Source organism: Oncorhynchus clarkii, chromosome 21 (assembly GCF_045791955.1).
Source record: "Oncorhynchus clarkii lewisi isolate Uvic-CL-2024 chromosome 21, UVic_Ocla_1.0, whole genome shotgun sequence".
NCBI lineage: Eukaryota > Metazoa > Chordata > Actinopteri > Salmoniformes > Salmonidae > Oncorhynchus > Oncorhynchus clarkii.
In genome coordinates, this window is record NC_092167.1 from 29,216,903 (window position 1) to 29,236,969 (window position 20,067).

At 43.3% G+C, this 20,067-nt stretch overlaps 1 protein-coding gene across 1 annotated transcript; it reads right to left on the reverse strand.

Annotated features, from left to right (window-relative positions):
* Positions 1 to 3,349: 3,349 nt before the first annotated feature.
* LOC139379386 (transcription factor Sox-19b-like) lies at positions 3,350 to 6,514 on the reverse strand. Its single transcript, XM_071122193.1, has 2 exons — positions 5,632 to 6,514; positions 3,350 to 3,624 (listed from the first exon to the last, which is right to left on the reverse strand). Exons 1-2 carry the CDS (start codon positions 6,252 to 6,254, stop codon positions 3,384 to 3,386), a joined length of 864 nt encoding a protein of 287 aa, XP_070978294.1. The 5' UTR covers positions 6,255 to 6,514; the 3' UTR covers positions 3,350 to 3,383.
* Positions 6,515 to 20,067: the final 13,553 nt, after the last annotated feature.

The window sequence follows — 20,067 nt, forward strand, 5'->3', positions numbered from 1 at the left end:
CCTTGAGTTCAGAGTTGCCAGGGAAACGACAGGCCGTGTTGGTAGTTAGTTGGGTCTTGAATGTCATATTGAGAGAGGGAGAGATGGTGGGTTTACCCCCCTCCCTTGCCCCACTCCACTCATATCTTCCCCATAGCTCTCCCATCCTCCCCTCCCCTCTACCCTGCGATTAGCCTGCGCAGGCTCTCCGATTTCCATGAGAATGGCGACGGGCGGTGAAAGGGTTAAGCCTGATCTGGAGAGAAGAGGAGATAAAGCCCCCGAATGCAACGCTAATTTTCTGCTCGGCGGGGGGGCGAGAGAAAGGGAACAAAGCTCTCCGGGGGAGTCGCCGAAGACTCCGCGGCTTTACTATGTGCACCTGCGAGCTCAAAAGCTAGGGACAATGTGCCTCCGAAACGGGCAATTATGAGTGGGCCAGCCACCCGCTTTCTCTCCGGAGAAGGGGAGGGGTTGGGCAAGAGGGGGGAGAAGTGAAATTTAAAAGACGGGTAGAAAAGTAAATGATCGACCCTAAATCATTCTAATTCCCCCCGCGCCTCTCCTACACCCCGGACGCCCCTGTCCCATCTCCCCAAACGTTTTTTTGTCCGCCTCCTTCCGAAGTTTTATTTTAAGCATCCCAAGCATAATGGTGTCCACCTGTGGTGCCACTGTTTAAACGTAAAACCCGGCTCGTTTTGATTGAGCGCCTGATGTCAGGCCTATGGTTATTTTCTGTAATGATCGAGGACAGATGAGGTCACTCAAACAGCTGAGTGGCCAAAACTGAATAGGAACAATTGATAACGCGTTGTAAAACATTAGCAGTCACTTTTGCTGGTTTTAAAATATTGGATTAAGTAATTGCATTCTTTTTTCTCAACTTTGCCTGACAAAATATGCTCCAAATGAGCCCCATATCAAAAACCTTCAGCGATGGATGAATCGACCTACCAATCTGACGTGTAATCTACGCATTATGCATACTGGCACAATTGTAGCTTGTGCCAGGAATTTCCAAAGAATAGCCTGTAAATGGTGCGTCATCATTCTGAAAATGCTATACTGATTTACATTTTTTTTTACAATGGAGTGCACTTCTAAAATGTAAACGTTTAGAGAACAAAAATTGCTTAATGTAAAAAAAAACACTGCTGAAAAGATGCAAGGAAAATATATGGAGACCAGAGGATTTAAAAACGTTTTAATACTTGTCATCCATGCCACATATGAAAATGAGTTAAAAATACCCTTAGTATAGGGGCCTTAAATTGTTTATTTATACACAATGCACATCAAATGTTGCAAGACTCTCAAACAAGGATTAGACAACTAAATAAATTCAAAAAAAAAGTTACATTTACACACTTGGATTGCAATAAAACATTATTCCTTTCATATAAATTATAGTATTTAAACCCAACCAAAAATAATTTGATTTATTCCCTTTTTTTAATGCAAGTTCTTTAGTGGACTTTACAATACTAAAAAGGGATTGTTAGAACATGACAGTTCCAGAATGGTTGTAATTTGATGTGGTTCTACCACTTCCACAGCCTAAAAATGTACCCACTTGCAGTTTAAGACTGCAAATAATTCTAAAATTGATTCTAAACTTTTAGCAGCACTGGTTTACTATTCATAAATTAGTTAAGAGGGTGTTGTCAGATGAAACAAAGACAAATTACATTTAACCCTCAAGTCTTGTTACAACAGGAAACTTGAGACAACTTTATGCCAACTCCTTTGTCAGTCATTTTGTAGAATTATAAAAAGGAAAGTGGAATGTGTTATCTGAAGACCTTAAGCAGCAGGCAACTGAAATATGAAACTGAGAAGCTGGAGAACATGGAGACACTTATTGTAAAATTAATAGATTTTATTCTCTACCATTAGTTGCCCGGGCAGAATGTAGTAACTGTGCTTGGTTGGATAAGTAGAAATCCATACAAACAGTTGCCGAGCTAGAGAAAAATCATTCAAATGTATTTTGTAAAAATAAAATTCAATAGAATGCAGCATTTGTATAAAATGTCTCAGTTAATTGTATTCTATGAACAGTTAAAACCTGCAGAATACAACAGGGGTATCTGAACAATAAACATTATGAACTTGGGACAACTCCTAATAGCATTTACAAAACAAGTTTTTTTTATTTTTATGGATGACTAATGCAAACAATTATTGTCAAATGTAAAACTCGTTGCAGCAGCAGGGGGTTATGTTAAAGGACAGCGCAAACTATTAGAGTTGTGTTTATTAGTCCAATGTTGATACAGTCCCCAAAAGTTTTGCATGTCAGCAGTCAAAATATGATTTTCTAGAGGCAAAGTGTCACTTGCCACATGATACAAAACATAATGTGGCAAGTGACCCTTTTCTTCTTGAAAACTTGACTGCTGACATGCAAAACATGTGGGGACTGTATCAACATTGGACTAATGAAAAGAAGAAAGAAAATAGCAAAAGAATGAGTGGATTTTTCCTTCAACTTAAAAAATAAAAGTTGAAGACAAACCAAAATGTATTGGCATGGGGTTTGGACATACAGTACAACTAAACACACCAGTTCATCTCATATACTTGTTTCCATTGGATCCAATGAACTCATAAGATTGACATGGTATAGTCTGGACATCCTAGGAAATTGGATTGGCTTTAAAAACAAGCGCGTTTACTCACAAAGCAGTAGAAGGCACCAAGTGGCCATACTTGTATATTTAAAAAAATAAGTCACTTCATTCAAGTTATACTCTGTGCATTTCTCCTGTGGTCTCCCCATTTCACTGCACTAGCAAGCAGTTAGTTGATTTGAGATGTTCCGAGAGGCCCCATTGGGCCACACAAACAAAACCAGTTAAGAAATCACAATCCTCAGAATCCTTGTCATGTGGTCATGTGATTTGTATGTCACTGGCCGAACACAATGGAACAATTGTGAACATACTACAGTCACGTGCTTTGTGACATACATAGGGGCCTGGGCGTTTTTGAATGGAAGCTTTTGATGTCAAGCTCAGTTTGTCAAAGAGGGGAAAAAAATATGTACACAAAAAAACATTTAATCATCATAATGTCTATGTACAGTACAGCAGTCCATCATAATGTGAAGTTAATTGAGAAGGGTCTCCGTCCAAGAAGTGGATTGGCAACTGAACGAAACAACCTAGTCTTGGGACAGAGGACGGATGGACGAGGGGGGGGCTCATCATTGTAGTCAAAATGCAGAGGTAGAAAAATAACCTTTTTATATAAAGTCACGTTTTTTATAAACGCAACACGGGACCATAATGAGTGGGTCTGCCAATGTTGTGCCCAGCGTGTGTGACATAACTGGTGTCCTTGAGCCTCTCCAAGCCAGCACACTCACATTGAGTCCCAGTCACTATCCCCACCAATCCCTAGATATGAGTGAGAGGCACAGTCCCACTGAGATAGTGTTGCTGGACGCTGTAGCCGCCTCTCTGGGAGACCGGGTCAGTGGTGTCCCCTCCGGGGATATACATACTGATCATATCCCGCAGGTCCCCCTGGAGAGGCCCGCGGTGGTGGTTAGGTCCACCAGTCGGGGAGTGAGACACTGGCTCTGGCTTCACCATGGACATGACTGGCTGCTGGTGGCTGCTGCTGTAAGACATGGGGCTGAGGAGGAGGAGGGGGGGGGGGATGCTGTTATTGACTAAATTATATGAATGTTATGCTACAGTATGCCATGTCGGGCCTTGCCACTAAATTTCAGGTACACACGTAACACATAGCGCAGACCCGATTAGACTATTCTACATGACAGACAATCATGTCGTAAAGAACAGACCGATTATGAAGTATTCCATTTTTCAGTTCTTAAATTTGCAACAAGGTCAATATTTTCTTTGGGATATTAGAGTGGATTTGTCAAATAAAGAGTGCCGATTCATATTGATTCCAAGACAGACCCATCTGAACTAAATAATTACTCCTGCATGACAGTCAGAAGAGGAGCATGCAATAGATTATACTGGGTGCAGACAGACATGCATAGATCTGATGTGAGGGAGAGCCCATGGAATCCACCCTGTCTGTTTACAAACAGCATGGGATGGGGATTGGGGACAGGACAGGTCCAAACTAGTTAGGCCACCAACTACAGCACCATGAAGCAAACAGCAGATATTCGCAGTTAAAGAAATCATAAACCAACTAAAGATATCAGGGTGAGGAATTATTTTACATTGGAAGCATGAAAAAGCGGTGTGAATGTGTTAATTATGCATAAAAAATTTAACTAAATGAATCACTGGTGTCTCTGCAAGAGGCCTTGGAAGAAGGCACTGGTGCAGACTAGAGGATTGTGGGTAAAGGACCACACACAAAGCTTTCCCATGGAGTGGGCCTCTACACATGCTCTACAATCCACAGGCCTGAAAACAAGTAAACAACCTACACTTAACCAATTGTATGTTTTTAAAAAATGCAGTGCTTTGTGTTATGTTCCAAGTGTGAAACTGTGCGCTGTTATTTTGGCCCGGTTTCTTGTTAGAGATTTTTAATCTCGATGAGACTAGCCTGGTAAAATAAGGTTAAAAAAAAAAGTACAAAATATTAACCCAAGTTCTAAAGACATAAGGTAGAATGTTGTAATAAATTATAGGTTAAATGACAGGTCAAACTTTTAAAAAATATATATATATATTTTATCCTTAAAAAAATGTGTAGTATATTTACCATTTCTGAAAAACTAAAATACAAAGTAATCTTCTGAAAAACAACAATTGGGAGAAAGACAAAACAAACGTTATGGCTCTGTGCTGGATGGGTGAGGGTTGTGAGTCATGGCATGGGTTCTAATTCATCTTAGTTTTAAACAGGCAAATCCAGTTAGTGTTTGTTGCCAATCAGATTATAAATGTTCAGAAATTCATCAAATGTGTGTGAGTCAGAATGTTGGAAGTGTTTTAACAAACAAGTGTTTAACTAAATTTGAGCAACTCTGGTAATTCAAAACCCATCATGCTCATTATCTTGAAATACACTGACAAGGCATGAAGCTGGCTGGACCTGTACTGATTGTATACTGCATTAACTAATAAAATGTATCAAAATGCAGAAGTAAAGTTAAATATTTTATTCCATGTTGGGCGATTAATAATTTATGGTCCATTAAAAACAGCAGGCTATATCCTTTTTTTATGTGATAAACTGCAGTAATTGAAGTAATGTGATTTAACAATAAGTCTTGATTTAGTGCAACATTGATTCTGCAGCAACCACTGGTTTAAAGCAGAGAAAGTGGGTGTCTTCAGAATAGCTCAAATCTGATCACAATAACGAGAAGATGGAAATTGGCAAACTTCAGGCTGCCGAGCCACTGACAAGTTTATAATTGGTTCCAAATCAGATAAGAAACGTTGTCTAGGCTACATAAAAGGGTACATGCTTTCAAATGTTGAGGTAAATTAAATATTGAGGGTGACCTTTTCATACAATACGCAATAAACTCAGCAAAAGCAGGTGTCAGATTAAAAAGGTGGCAACTGGCGAGCGAGCACTGTGATTAAACTCTCGTTATCAAAACTGGATTTACATGAAAGCTATAAAACATTGTCCTTCTCAATTAGGCATTAGAATCAGAACATGCGGATTGGAATTTAGAACTGTAGCATATTCTACCTGTAAGTGTTGGCGCCGTTCATATATGTCTGTGCTGCGGTCATGGCCTGGGGGTACTGGAGCGCGGACAGGTCGTAGCGGTGCAGCTGCTGAGTGTAGCCCAGGGCCTCGCTCTGCATCCCGGCGTAACCTCCCGCCGGGCCCCACCCGTAACTCTCCATCCTTGGGCTCCCACCTTGGCCCTGCGCGGCGGCCAGCAGGTTCCCGGCAGAGAGAGGGTACTTTCCCATCTGGTTGTCCTTCTTGAGCAGGGGCTTGGATTTACGGCGTGGTTTGTACTTGTAATCGGGGTAATCCTTCATGTGCACCGCCCTGAGGCGCTTTGCTTCGTCAATGAATGGACGCTTCTCAGCATCAGTTAGTAGCTTCCACTCCGCGCCCAGCCGCTTGCTGATCTCAGAGTTGTGCATCTTGGGGTTCTCCTGGGCCATCTTGCGGCGCTGGCCCCTAGACCAGACCATGAATGCGTTCATGGGTCTTTTGACCTTGTCCATGGGGTCCCCGCCCGGGGGACACAGGGATTTGGACCCCGGGTGAGAGTTGCCGGTGACCGGAGACATGGCGGTTTGGTGCGACTGCTGTTGCCCAGAGGGCTTCAACTCGTGTTCCATCATGTTATACATAGTTGTCTGGAACTTGTAAAGTGTCTCAGTTCAAAATAAATCAAGTTAAAATAAAAAAATAAAATAAAAACGAAGTAAACAGTCACAGCCGTTTTCACCTTACCTGTCGGCTTTTGGTCGGGTGGTTTTCCGTTCTAGAATGACAAGTGGAAACCGAATGCACAAAGTGTTCCAAATCAACTAATTAGAAGACACACCCGATTCAAACAACGGGGAATAAATTACGAGTCGGTGTGTGAAGCGGTCATTAGGCTACATAAATCAAGCGAGATAAAACCTGAGGGATTGTTTGCGCATTTAAAATAAAAAATAGAATTTAAAACCCCTTCAGTCTGTAAGCCTATTTCTTTCTGCACAGGGTTGCAGACAACCACCTGTAGAGACTCAATTCTGTAAACTGAAGAGTCCTGCGTGATGACAAAAAAAGTGATTCCATTTCAATCGTGCGGTTTTTCAGGAGATAATTGTATTCGAAGGGTCCGGACCAATCCTCGAGCGCGATAGGCTTCCCCGTGCGCGCGCTCATTTGCTTAACTATAGGAGGGGGCGCGAGCTGCATGCGCTGGAGGCACTGAGGAGTGGAGCACTTGTTGATGAGCGATAGAAAGTGTGTGAGGGACGGGGTGATTTTCAATGAGAAAAAGTAATAATCCCGCACACACTCATTTAAAAGTGTGACTTCTGCTGTAATTATTTGGAATAAAGATTTTTAAATCATGGCCTTTGCAGTTTGGCACACAGCCAGCATGCGCATAAATGGATGTTCATAAAATCGTTTTACTTTTTGTGCTTCCACGATTACGAGCAAAACGGACCAAATGTAAACAAATGATCAAACATGAATACATTTTAACATATTTAATCTACTTTTGTTTTCATCATAATTTTTAAGACAATCATTTAAAGGCTATTTTATACAAGGATACTTTTATTGCGCTTGGAACAAAATTCACACAATCCTAATTCAGTCCACAACAACAGCCACAATGACAAATTACGTTTACCAAATTAGTTTGTTGTGTCTGTGAGCGTGTCTGCTCGTTTTCTAGACGTCTGGCATCGTTCAAACGATTGTTAGCCTATAAAGACGTTCATGACTTCTATACATGGTATTGATACGCTTACAATGGCGCACAGAATCACGGTGGGGTTCCACGAGAACGAGGAAAAGGTCTGTTGGTTCGTCCAAATAGAAGCTTTTCTTATGCTGCAGTTCCAAAGGAATAGGTCTTTGTTAATGTTTCCCAAACCTACGAGGGGCATGCTGTCTCTCTATTTACCCCAGTACCCAACATCATCCTTCCTTTCATACCATTATTTTGAAAGGAAAGGATACAGACCTGTCAACATTCAAGTGAGGTCGAGCCTGTAACTACAGGTCTATGCTCCTCTTCAAGCTCCATCAAAAAGTAATACATGGATTAATCGCGAAAGTGGTTATCTTTGGATAATATAGACCTAGTGTATACAGTAAATTGGTGCTTTCATTTTACCAATATATTCAACGCACTTCTAAAGGGATTTTTTGTACTTTGAAACAGCTCATGGTGCTGTCAGGTCACAGTGAAGTTTAGAATCTACTGACAGTCTTTAGTTGCTCTCTGAGGTTTCTAGGATCCAGGTGACCCATGGGAAGAGCTCAGGTGAGAGAGGAGCAATAGGTGAGACAGTTTCTGTGAGTCACCTGGCTGCCAGACGTTATAACCCGTTGGTGTGTGTATGTGTGTTCCCCCAATAGGTGAGACAGTTTCTGTGGGAGTAACCTGGCTGACAACACCTGGCTGGCAAACATTATAAATTGCTCTCTCTCTCACTCTCAATGTCTCTCTCTCTCTCTCTCTCTCTGGGTACCTCAGTGTCTGCAAGAGTTTAAGTGCATGTGCTTGATGGCAGGTGTGTTGAAGAGTGTTTTGTGTGTGTGTGTGCAAGTGTGTTAGAGGGAGAGAGTGTGTTTGGTGCAGGTGTACAGTATGTTACATAAGAGTGTGTGTTTGTGTGTGTTCTGTATAGGCCTATGGAGCGCAGGTGTGTGTGATTGTGCATCTTGGTGGGGGCGTACAAGCCTTGGAGTGTGTGCAAATGAGTGAGAGAGTGTGTGTGTGTGTGTGTGTGTTTTGTGTGTTTTAGGCCTTTGGGTTGCAGGTGTGGTGTGTGTGTGAAAATAGTGTGTGTGTTCTGTATGGTGCAGCCAGGTGTGTGATTGAGTGTGTGTGACTGTGTGTGAGTGTATTGTATGGTGAAGCCAGGTGTTGGTCTTCTCTGTTCCTGACTGACAGAAACGCCCAGACGCCAATCACACCGGGGATTGTGGGGCTCCACTCTGCCGTTTCCGTCTCCAAGACAACCCCTTTGGAATCTTTTGCAACACTCCCTCCCTTTCTCCTCTCCTCTTTTCCACTCTCTCTCTCTCTCTCTCCCTCTCTCTCTCTCTCTCAATCTGTTTCTTTCTTCTTCTTTCTCCTTTTTTTGTACAAAAACAACTCGCCAACTCAGGACCTCTGCCTCAGTCACACACTCACACTCACACTCACACACACACACACACACACACACACACACACACACACACACACACACACACACACACACACACACACACACACACACACTGTAAATGCACCACCCACCACTTTGCCTAGGCCACTCTTTGTCAATGTTAAAATCCTGTTTTCAAGTCCTTGAAAGTTAAAATCTGCAGCAGCAAGTTGCAACAAGGTTTTCCATTCCTACTGCTTGACAAAAGTCCAAACACTCACACCATTGTCCCGGGCCTTTGCCTCAATACTAATCGACTGGTGCGGCAGCACCTGTGCTATTGTACTATATGTTTACTATTAGAGCTCACTAATCACTTAAATATGGTGTTAGTTCGCATTTCTACACATAGGCTACATCAAATAAAATAATATTTTATTTGTCACATACTTTGTAAACAACAGGGGTAGACTAATAGTGAAATGCTTACTTACAGGTATTTTTCCAACAATGCAGAGTTAAGATAAAGATACAAAAAAAATAGAAATAGAAATAGTGACAAGGAATAAATACACAGTGAGTAACGAATAACAACAAACACCTACACCATTGAGAGCATCTTGACTGGCTGCATCACTGCTCGGTATGGCAACAGCACCGCCCTCGATCACATGGCGCTACACAGGGTGGTGCGGACAGCCTAGTACATCACTGGGGCCTAGCTCCCTGCCATCCAAGACCTTTATATCAGGCGGTGTGAAAGGAAGGCCCAGAAAATTGTTAAAGACTCCAGCCACCCAAGCGCCACAGACTGTTCTCTCTGCTTCTGCATGGCAATCGGTACCGGTGCATCAAATATGACACAAACAGGCTCCTGAACAGCTTCTATCCCCAAGCCATAAGATTGCTAAATAACTCACAGAATGGCTACACAGACTGAGTTGACCCTTGTATTTTATTTTTACATTGTCTCTGCACACTCAAGGACTCTACACACTCACACACAATTACACTCCATCACACACATAACATGCACACACATTTATACTGACTACACAATCGCGCACACACATACACTCACATACAATCATAATTTATGCTGCTGCTACTCTGTTTATCATATATCCTGATGCTTAGTCACCTTACCCCTAAACATATCTACCTCCATCACTCTAGTATCCTTGCACATTGTAAATATGGTATTGGAACTGACCCTGTACAGTTGAAGTCAGAAGTTTACATAAACTTAGGTTGAAGTCATGAAAACTCGTTTTTCAACCACTCCACAAATTTCTTTAACACATTTTTTTCCTACAATTGTTTACAGACAAATTATTTCACTTATAATTCACTGTATCACAATTCCAGTGGGTCAGAAGTTACACATACACTAAGTTGACTGTGCCGTTAAACAGCTTGGAAAATTCCAGAAAATAATGCCATGGCTTTAGAAGCTTCTGATAAGCTGATTTTACATAATTTGAGTCAATTGGAGGTGTACCTGTGGATGTATTTCAAGGCCTACCTTCAAACTCAGTGCCTCTTTGCTTGACATCATGGGAAAATCCAAACAAATCAGCCAAGACCTCAGAAAAAACAATTGTAGACCTCCACAAATCCATTTCATCCTTGGGAGCAATTTCCAAATGCCTGAAGGTACCACGTTCATCTGTACAAACAATAGTACGCAAGTATAAACACCATGGAACCACGCAGCCGTCATAACGCTCAAGAAGAAGACGTGTTCTGTCTCCTAGAGATAAACATACTTTGGTGCAAAAAGTGCAAATCAATCCCAGAACAACAACAAAGGACCCTGTGAAGATGCTGGAGGAAACAGGTACAAAAGTATCTATATCCACAGTAAAACGAGTCCTATATTGTCATAACCTGAAAGGCCGCTCAGCAAGGAAGAAGCCACTGCTCCAAGACCGCCATAAAAAAGCCAGACGACAGTTTGCACCTGCACATGGGGACAAAGATCGTACTTTTTGGAGAAATACCCTCTGGTCTGATGAAACAAAACTAGAACTGTTTGGCCATAATGACCATCGTTATGTTTGGAGGAAAAAGGGGGAGGCTTGCAAGCCGAATAACACCATCCCAACTGTGAAGCACAAGGGTGGCAGCATCATGATGTGGGGGTGCTTTGCTACAGGAGGGACTGGTGCACTTCATAAAATAGATGGCATCATGAGGGAGGGAAATTATGTGGATATATTGAAGAAACATCCCAATACATCAGTCAGGAAGTTGGTCGTAAATGGGTGTCCCAAATGGACAATGACCCCAAGCATACTTCCAAAGTTGTGGCAAAATGGCTTAAGGACAACAAAGTCAAGGTATTGGAGTGGCCACCACAAAGCCCTGACCTCAATCATATAGTTCAGCAGAACTGAAAAAGCGTGTGCGTGCAAGGAGGCCTACAAACCTGACTCAGTTACACCAGTTCTGTCAGGGGGAATGGACCAAAATTCACCCAACTTATTGTGGGAAGCTTGTGGAAGGCTAGCCAAAATGTTTTACCCAAGTTAAACAATTTAAAGGCCATGCTATCAAATACTAATTGAGTGTATGTAAACTTCTGACCCACTGGGAATGTGATGAAATAAATAAAAGCTGAAATAAATCATTCTCCCTACTATTATTCTGACATTTCACATTCGTAAAATAAAGTGGTGATCCTAACTGACCTAAGACAGGGAATTTTTACTCTGATTAAATGTCAGGAATTGTGAAAAACTGAGTTTAAATGTATTTGGCTAAGGTGTATGTAAACTTCCGACTTCAACTGTATATATCTTCATACTTTCTTGTGTTCTTCTTATTTCTTGTGTGTTTTTGTTCTACCTTATGTTATTTTTAGTGCTACATTAATATTGATTACTGCATTGTTGGGTTTGGAGCTTGCAAGAAAGGCATTTCCCTGTACTGTGCATATGACATTAAAAAAAATACATTTTAAACTTGAACAATAACGAGTAAAAGTAACATGGCTATATACAGGGAGTACCAGTACCGAGTCGATGTGCAGGGGTACGAGGTCATTTAGGTAGCTATGTACATATAGGTAGGGGGAAAGTGACGAGGCAACAGGATAGATAATAGACAGTAGCAGCAGAATATGTGGTGAGTTTGAATGTGTGTGTCAGTGTGAGTGTGTGTGTGGCGTCAGTATGTATGTGTGCACGTGCTATGTGTGTGTGGGCATATGTAGTGTGTGTGTTAGGATGCCACTGTAAGTATGTGTGAGTGTGTGGGTAGAGTCCATTGTGTGTGCATAGAGTCAGTGCAAGAGAGTTAGTGCAATAGAGGGTCAATGCAGGTAGTCCGGGTAGCCATTTGATTAACTATTTAGCAGTCTTGTTTCGTATTCCTATAGCTTGGGGGTAGAAGCTGTTCAGGGTCCGGTTTGTTCCAGACTTGGTGTACTGGTACCGCTTGTCGTGCGTTAGCAGAGAGAACCATCTATGGCTTGGGCCTTCCTCTGACACTGCCTGGTATATAGGTCCTGGATGGCCAACCACTGTAGCACCTTGCGGTCGGGTGCCTTGCAGTTGCCGTACCAAGTGGTGATGGAGCCAGTCAAGATGCCGTCAAAAGTGCAGCTGTAGAACTTTCTTGACGATGCTTAGAAAAAGCAGGGAGTTGTATATCCATGTCCGTTGATAGGATAGTCTCAAACGGAGATCATCTAGTTTGTTCTCCAGTGACTGTACATTTTCCAACAAACCAGGGCTATGGCGGTCTACTTGCTCACCAATGTAGTCAAGACGCAGCCTTGCTTGCCTCTCTTTCGCCGCTGCTTCCGCTTTCGATTCCCGGGGAACAGGGCCTGGTCCGGTTTAAGCAGAACATCCAGAGTTGAAGTAAAAATCTTCATCCAAATCGAGATTAGTGATAGCTGTTCTGATGTCCAAAAGCAGTTTTTCGTGATAGAAAATTATGAGGGAAACATTACAAAGATCAATGTAAAAAAAACACAAAATAGCAGAATTGGTCAGTAGCCTGTAAGACAGTAGCTATCCACTGCACCGCCATCCTAGTGGTAGTGTGCTTTAGGATGTGAGTAAAGACTACACGGTCTATATACTGTCTGTGACTTTGGCTGTTGTTGTGAACTCAGACTGATCGGAAATCAGTTGGATCACATTTCTCAGTGATTTATGTTACAATTGTAGTGGTTTGTAGCCTATAATGTACCCTTTCAGTTAATACTGTCGATACAACACAACTATGGGGAGGCGCACTCTTGTGACTTCCATTGAAGAACTAAAATCTCGCCTGACAAGGCCATTGGAATTCGTGACTCGCTGGAAGCCCCGCCTTCCACTGGTGATAAGCATGAGGCTCGGATTTCTTCCTTAAATTCTTCTACTCTTCACCTCGATGTGAGCAGGAACGATTCACGCTACTAAAAACAAACATTTTTGGAACACGAGACTATCTCACTTGGCGCCAACTTAACTGTCCATTTGTGATAGAGCGTGCTCACCCCCTGGACGTTTGTTTTTGTTTTCATAGTTTTCTAATCACAAGCAAATTAAAGAATAACAAATTGTTTGTGATAAGAAAACAGAGTAAGATGGCAAAAAAATGCTTTTAGACGACAAAGGCTAAGCCGGGTACGGGTTTTGCGACCATGTTCCCAGTCATGAGGTTATTTTGTTTCACCTTGAAGCGAGCTCAGGTGGCCCTTGCTTGAACCAGTCCATATTCACATTGCCAACGGCTGCATTCAAACTCCTTGGATAGACAGTATTCTTGAGAAATTTGGGGTTACCAATGGCGACCTTCCTTTTCTGGATGCCAGTACCTCGGTCGAGTTGCAGGACACATGTAGGGATTTGGAGCTGTGGTCCGAGGAGATGGAACTGGCCTCCCAGCAGGGCAATAGTGAGCCGGCTGACTCAGTCTTCCACGGTGACGCACAGGGCCCAGGTTTGGATGAGGACATGGTGTCCCTTGCAGGCTCCGAGTGTTTCTCAGTTGATGAGGAGGATTTAGTTGCATCTTAGCCATCTCATGCTATGGGTCTAGCTCCGTTGGCTAACACAGGTGTGGCTAATGCTAATCCCACACTACATCCTACATGGTGGCTTACATCTACAGGCAGAGAGGGGGGGACCCGGTCTCTCCCCCTCCTCACATTAGTGTGCTCCCTGTGGCTGTGGAGCGGTGCATACTTTCTCTTGCTTCAGGTGATGCATGTTTTCAGGTACCTCAGCTTAGGTGTGGATCTGCTATTCAGGGGAGGCCCTCTCCCTTAAGAGTGGAGGTTACACCCCTGGGTGGTTACCCAGATATGGAAGAGGTTTGGCAGGGCCGACGGAGATCTTAACACATCGCAAGAAAACATACAGTGTTGTCTGTTTTTCACGGTGAGAGACCTCTGAGTGATCCTTTGGGAATGGACGCTCTGGCGCACCAGTGACCTCGGACCCTCCTTTACACATTCCCCCCTGTGGAACTGATTCAGCCAACTGTGGAGAGGGTGTGCTGACAGGTCTTATCACTGATTCTTGTGGCTCCACATCGGCCCAGGCAGCCTTAGTTCGCGGATATCATTTACCTGTTGGGCGGGGGGTCCCACTAATACTAGGGATGTGAGAAATTGACAACAGATATACTAGATATTATCTAGCGTGTCCTGTGTTGCATATAATCTGACTGAGCATACAAGCATACAAGTATCTAAGTATCTGACTGAGTGGTGGTAGGCAGCAGCAGGCGCGTAAACATTCATTCAAACAGCACTTTCGTGAGTTTTGCCAGCAGCTCTTCGTTGTGCATCAAGCATTGCGCTGTTTATGACTTCAAGCCTATCAACTCCCGAGATGAGGCTGGTGTAACCGAAGTGAAATGGCTAGCTAGTTAGCGCGCGCTAATAGCGTTTCAAACATCACTCGCTCTGAGCCTTCTAGTAGTTGTTCCCTTTGCTCTGCATGGGTAACGCTGCTTCGATGGTGGCTGTTGTCGTAAGAGCGAGGAGAGGGACGGAAGCTATACTGTTACACTGGCAATACTAAAGTGCCTTTAAGAATATCCAATAGTCAAAGGTTAATGAAATACAAATGGTATAGAGGGAAATAGTCCTATAATTCCTATAATAACTACAACCTAAAACTTCTTACCTGGGAATATTGAAGACTCATGTTAAAAGGAACCACCAGCTTTAATATGTTCTCATGTTCTGAGCAAGGAACTGAAACGTTAGCTTTCTTACATAGCACATATTGCACTTTTACTTTCTTCTCCAACACGTTGTTTTTGCATTATTTAAACCAAATTGAACATGTTTCATTATTTATTTGAGGCTAAATTGATTTTATTGATGTATTATATTAAGTTCAAATAAGTGTTCATTCAGTATTGTTGTAATTGTCATTATTACAAATTAATAAATTGGATGCCACGGAAGGAGAGTTGTATGGCATTGAAGCTCGTCTGGAGGTTAGTTAACAGTGTCCAAAGAAGGGTCAGAAGTATACAAAATGGTGTCGTCTGTGTAGAGGTGGATCAGAGAATCACCAGCAGCAAGAGCGACATCATTGATGTATACAGAAAAATGAGTCGGCTTGAAAATTGAATCCTGTGGCACCCCCAAAGAGACTGCCAGAGGTCCGGAAAACAGGCCCTCCGATTTGACACACTGAACTCTGTCTGAGAAGTAGTTGGTGAACCAGGCGAGGCAGTCATTTGAGAAACCAAGGCTGTTGAGTCTGCCGATAAGGAAGTGGTGATTGACACAGTCGAAAGCCTTGGCCAGGTCGATGAATATGGCTGCACAGTATTGTATTTTATTGATGGCGGTTATGATATCATTTAGGACCTTGAGCGTGGCTGAGGTGCGCCCATTACCAGCTTGGAAACCAGATTGCATAGTGGAGAAGGTATAGTGGGATTCGAAATGGTCGGTGATCTGTTTGTTAACTTGGCTTTCAAAGACCTTAGAAAGGCAGGGTAGGATAGATATGGGTCTGTAACAGTTTGGGTTTAGAGTGTCTCCCCGTTTGAAGAGGGGATTTGGGTGAAGGAGAAATGGGGGAGGTTTGGGCAAGTTGCTGTGGGGGGTGCAGGGCTGTTGACCGGGGTAGGTGTAGCCAGGTGGAAAGCATGGCCAGCTGTAGAAAAATGTTTATTGAAATTCTCAATTATCGTGGATTTATCAGTGGTGACAGTGTTTCCTATCCTCAGTGCAGTGGGCAGCTGGGAGGAGGTGATCTTATTCTCCATGGACTTTACAGTGTCCCAGAACTTTTGGGAATTTTATGCTACAGGATGCAAATTTCTGTTTGAAAAAGCTAGCCTTTGCTTTCCTAACTGCCTGTGTATATTGGTTCCTAACTTCCCTGAAAAGTTGCAAATCGCGGGGGCTATTCAATGCTTACGCAGTACGCCACAGGATGTTTTTGTGCTGGTCAAGGGCAGTCAGGTCTGGAGTGAACCAAGGGCTATATTTGTTCCTGGTTCTACATTTTTTTTGAATGGGGCATGCTTATTTAAGTGAGGAATGGTGGGGAAAGCACTTTTAAAGAACAACCAGGCATCCTCTACTGACAGAATGAGGTCAATATCCGTCCAGGATCCCCGGGCCAGGTCGATTAGACAGGCCTGCTCGCTGAAGTGTTTCAGGGAGCGTTTGACAGTGATGAGGGGTGGTCGTTTGACCGCAGACCCATTACGGACGCAGGCAATAAGGCAGTGATCGCTGAGATCCTGGTTGAAGACAGCAGAAGTGCATTTAGAGGGCAGGTTAGTCAGGAGGATGTCTATGAGGGTGCCCATGTGTACAGATTTGGTGTTGTACCTGGTAGGTTCATTGATAATTTCTGTGAGATTGAGGGCATCTAGCTTAGATTGTAGGACGGCCGGGGTGTTAAACTGTCCCAGTTTACGTCACCTAACAGTACAAGCTCTGAAGATAGATGGGGGGCAATCAATTCACATATGGTGTCCAGGGCACAGCTGGGGGCAGAAGGTGGTCTATAACAAGCGAAAACGGTCAGAGACTTGTTTCTGGAAAGGTGGACTTTTAGAAGCAGAAGCTAGAATTGTTTGGTCAAAGACCTGGATAGTATGACAGAGCTCTGCAGGCTGTCTCTGCAGTAGATTGCAACTCCGCCCCCTTTGGCAGTTCTATCTTGTCGGAAAATGTTATAGTTAGGGATGGAAATTTCAGGGTTTTTGGTGGCCTTCCTAAGCCAGAATTCAGACACGGCTAGGACATCCGAGTTGGCAGATTGTGCCAAAGCAGTGAGTAAAACAAACTTAGGGAGGAGGCTTCTGTTAACATGCATAAAACCAAGGCTTTTACGGTTACAGAAGTCAACAAATGAGAGCGCCTGGGGAATGGGAGTGGAGCTAGGTGCTGGTAGGATGGGGGTATGGTAGGATGTGAATACAGTGGAGGTAAACCTAGGCATTGAGTGACAATGAGAGAGGTTTTGTCTCTAGAGACATCATTTAGACCAGGTGAGGTCACTGCATGTGTGGGAGGTTAAACAAACGGGCTAGCTAAGGCATATTTAGCAGGGCTGGAGTCTCTATAGTGAAATAAGACAATAAACACTAACCAAAACAGCAAGGGACAAGACATATTGACATTAGGGAGAGGCATGCAAAGCTGAGTGATCATAGGGACCAGTGGGAGGCTAGGCAAGCTGGAGACACGGCGATTCAGACAGCTAGCGGGTCGGGGCTAGCAGAAGGGCCTTAGGGGGGACGTCGCGACGGAAGAAGTCTGTTGTAGCCCCCTCAACGGTTACATTGGCAGACCAGTCGTGTTGGATTGGCAGTAAAAGGGTCCAGGCCAATTGGCAAAATAGGTATTGTAGCCCAAGAAATTGGCTGATGGTCCTCTTCAGCTACCAGTCTGATATGCTCTAGACAGCTAGTAGGCCGAGACTAGCTGATGGGCCTTCAGGGGACATCGTAACGGAGGAGCCTGTTGAAACCCCTCGGGCGGATTACGTGGGCAGACCAGTCGTGGTGGAATCGGCGGGGCTCCGTGCTGGGCAGTAAAAGGGATCCAGGCCAATTGGAAAAATATGCATTGTAGCCCAAGGACTGGTTGATGGACCTTTTCAGCTAGCCAGGAGATGGGCATAGCAAAAGGCTAATTCCAGGCTCACTGGTGCTTGCTTTGGGACAGAGACGTCAGCCAAGGGGTAGCCACTCGGATAGCAGCTAGCTAGCTGCGATGATCCAGGATAAAAAAGTTGAGCTTGCGGTAAGAAACCGGAGATGTGGAGAAAGAGCAGTCCGGTATGCTCTGGGTTGAAACGCGCTGTGCAGACTGGCAGGAGTTGACCAGGCTAAGGTTAGCTAATGACTGCTAGCAGTGGCTAACTGACTATTAGCTAGTTAGCTGGCTAGCTTCTGTTGGGGGTTCCAGTTCTAAAGTATTGAAAATAGCAGATCCATACCACATTGGGTGAGGCGGATTGCAGGAGAGTATGTTGAAACTGAGGTTAAAAATATATATTTTTTAAATATATATATATACGAAGGGAAAAAAATATATATACACGGGACACGACAAGTCGAAGACAAACACGTCTGAACTGCTTCGCCATCTTGGAACAAGAATGAGATGCAACACTTTGCTCTCACAGAGTCACACACAGTATCTGCACATGTGTACGGGTTCGCTTCATGCTGTTCAGTTTCTGCATCGAAGTCATATCACTGATCTACCTTTAAATTACACACATTTCCCCAGGTGTTTATAGCCTATCGTCTAGTTAGGAATTTTTCTTAATGTTAAGGATCCCAATTTCCTTTAAATGTTTAAACGTTCACACCCCTAGTTGCAACTCCCTTTGCCAGGGACCTGTTGTTCCAGGCACACGGGTGTCAGAGATTTGGTTCCTATGGCCCTGGCCCCTGGCCAATCTGATGGCTACAGGTTTGCCTCTGAACATTAAAGCTACTATTCAATCTGCAAGGGCACCCTCCACGAGAGGGGTGTATGCGTATAAGTGGCAGCCGTTTGAGCTCTGGTGCCCTTTTATAAAGGACTTGTTCCTTTTCAGTGCTCTGTGAGGGACATCTTAGTGTTCCTACATGAGCTTTTTGAAGCAGGTTCAGGCATCCTCCACTTTAAAAGTGTACATGGTCGCTAAATCAGTGTGTCATGTGGGAATTGACGAAGCCACACAGGGTGCCCACCCCCTGGTTGTGCGATTTCTGAAAGGTGTGCGCTGCCTCTAAACCTATTCCGCAAACATAGAATTTGGCTCTGGTTTTGGAGGCGCTGTTTGCGCCCCCCTTTGAGCCTCAGGAGTCAGTGGACCTGAAGATCCTCTCCTACAAGATATCCCTGCTAATGGCTTTTAGCCTCGGCTAAACATATTTGGGACCTCCACGGGTTATCCGTCCACCCTTTCTGTACTCAGATAATTGCTGCAGCCCCCTCAGCACCCCTACTTCCCACGGCAGGGCTTCCAGCGAGGCTCAGATTTCATTGGCCTTGTCAGGCGTGAATTCAGTTCTTCAATCAAAGTTGCGAGAGTGCAACTCCCCATAGTTGGGTCATCTTTATGAAACTGACATTTGTCCCCAAAAAAATCTCAAGTGTAATTTTTCCCAAAATGACCTCTTGGATCACTGAGATTACTTATCCATTTCATAATAATAATAATTATTGTTTTCAAATCAGATATGCATTTTACCACAATATCCACAAAATTCTGATTACCGTAACTGACAAAAAAAAGTAATAAGCAAATGAATTTCTAATATTTTTTCCCGTTGCTCCCCAAATGAAAAGGCCTGACTTAAACATAACACTGAAAATACAAATATTTTAAATTAAAGTATCCAATTATAATAAAATGAAATCAGACTTTTCCCCAGTTTTAGCTTTTTAGTAATTTCAGTAATGATAAGGCCATGTGAGGTAATGGGGTTGTTTGAGAATAAGATCCTCATTCCGAAGGCATATAAACTTTATTTACAAACTGATTGGAGTTTTTACAGGAACTTGAAAAAGTGTTAGGGTAATGAGACACCTTTTGCCACATTTCAGGCTTCAAACATAAAGATATAAAACTGTATTTTTTTGTGAAGAATCAACAACAAGTGGGACACAATCATGAAGTGGAACGACATTTATTGGATATTTCAAACTTTTTTAACAAATCAAAAACTGAAAAATTGGGTGTGCAAAATTATTCAGCTCCTTTACTTTCAGTGCAGCAAACTCTCTGCAGAAGTTCAGTGAGGATCTCTGAATGATCCAATGTTGACCTAAATGACTAATGATGATAAATACAATCCACCTGTGTGTAATCAAGTCTCCGTATAAATGCACCTGCACTGTGATAGTCTCAGA

Excerpts from the sequence above, each read along its gene's own strand:
- LOC139379386 (XM_071122193.1), bottom strand. The coding sequence starts at position 6,254 with ATGTATAACATGATGGAACACGAGTTGAAGCCCTCTGGGCAACAGCAG. Across the intron at positions 3,625-5,631 it reads AACGGCGCCAACACTTACAG|CCCCATGTCTTACAGCAGCA; the intron begins GTAGAATATGCT and ends CCTCCTCCTCAG.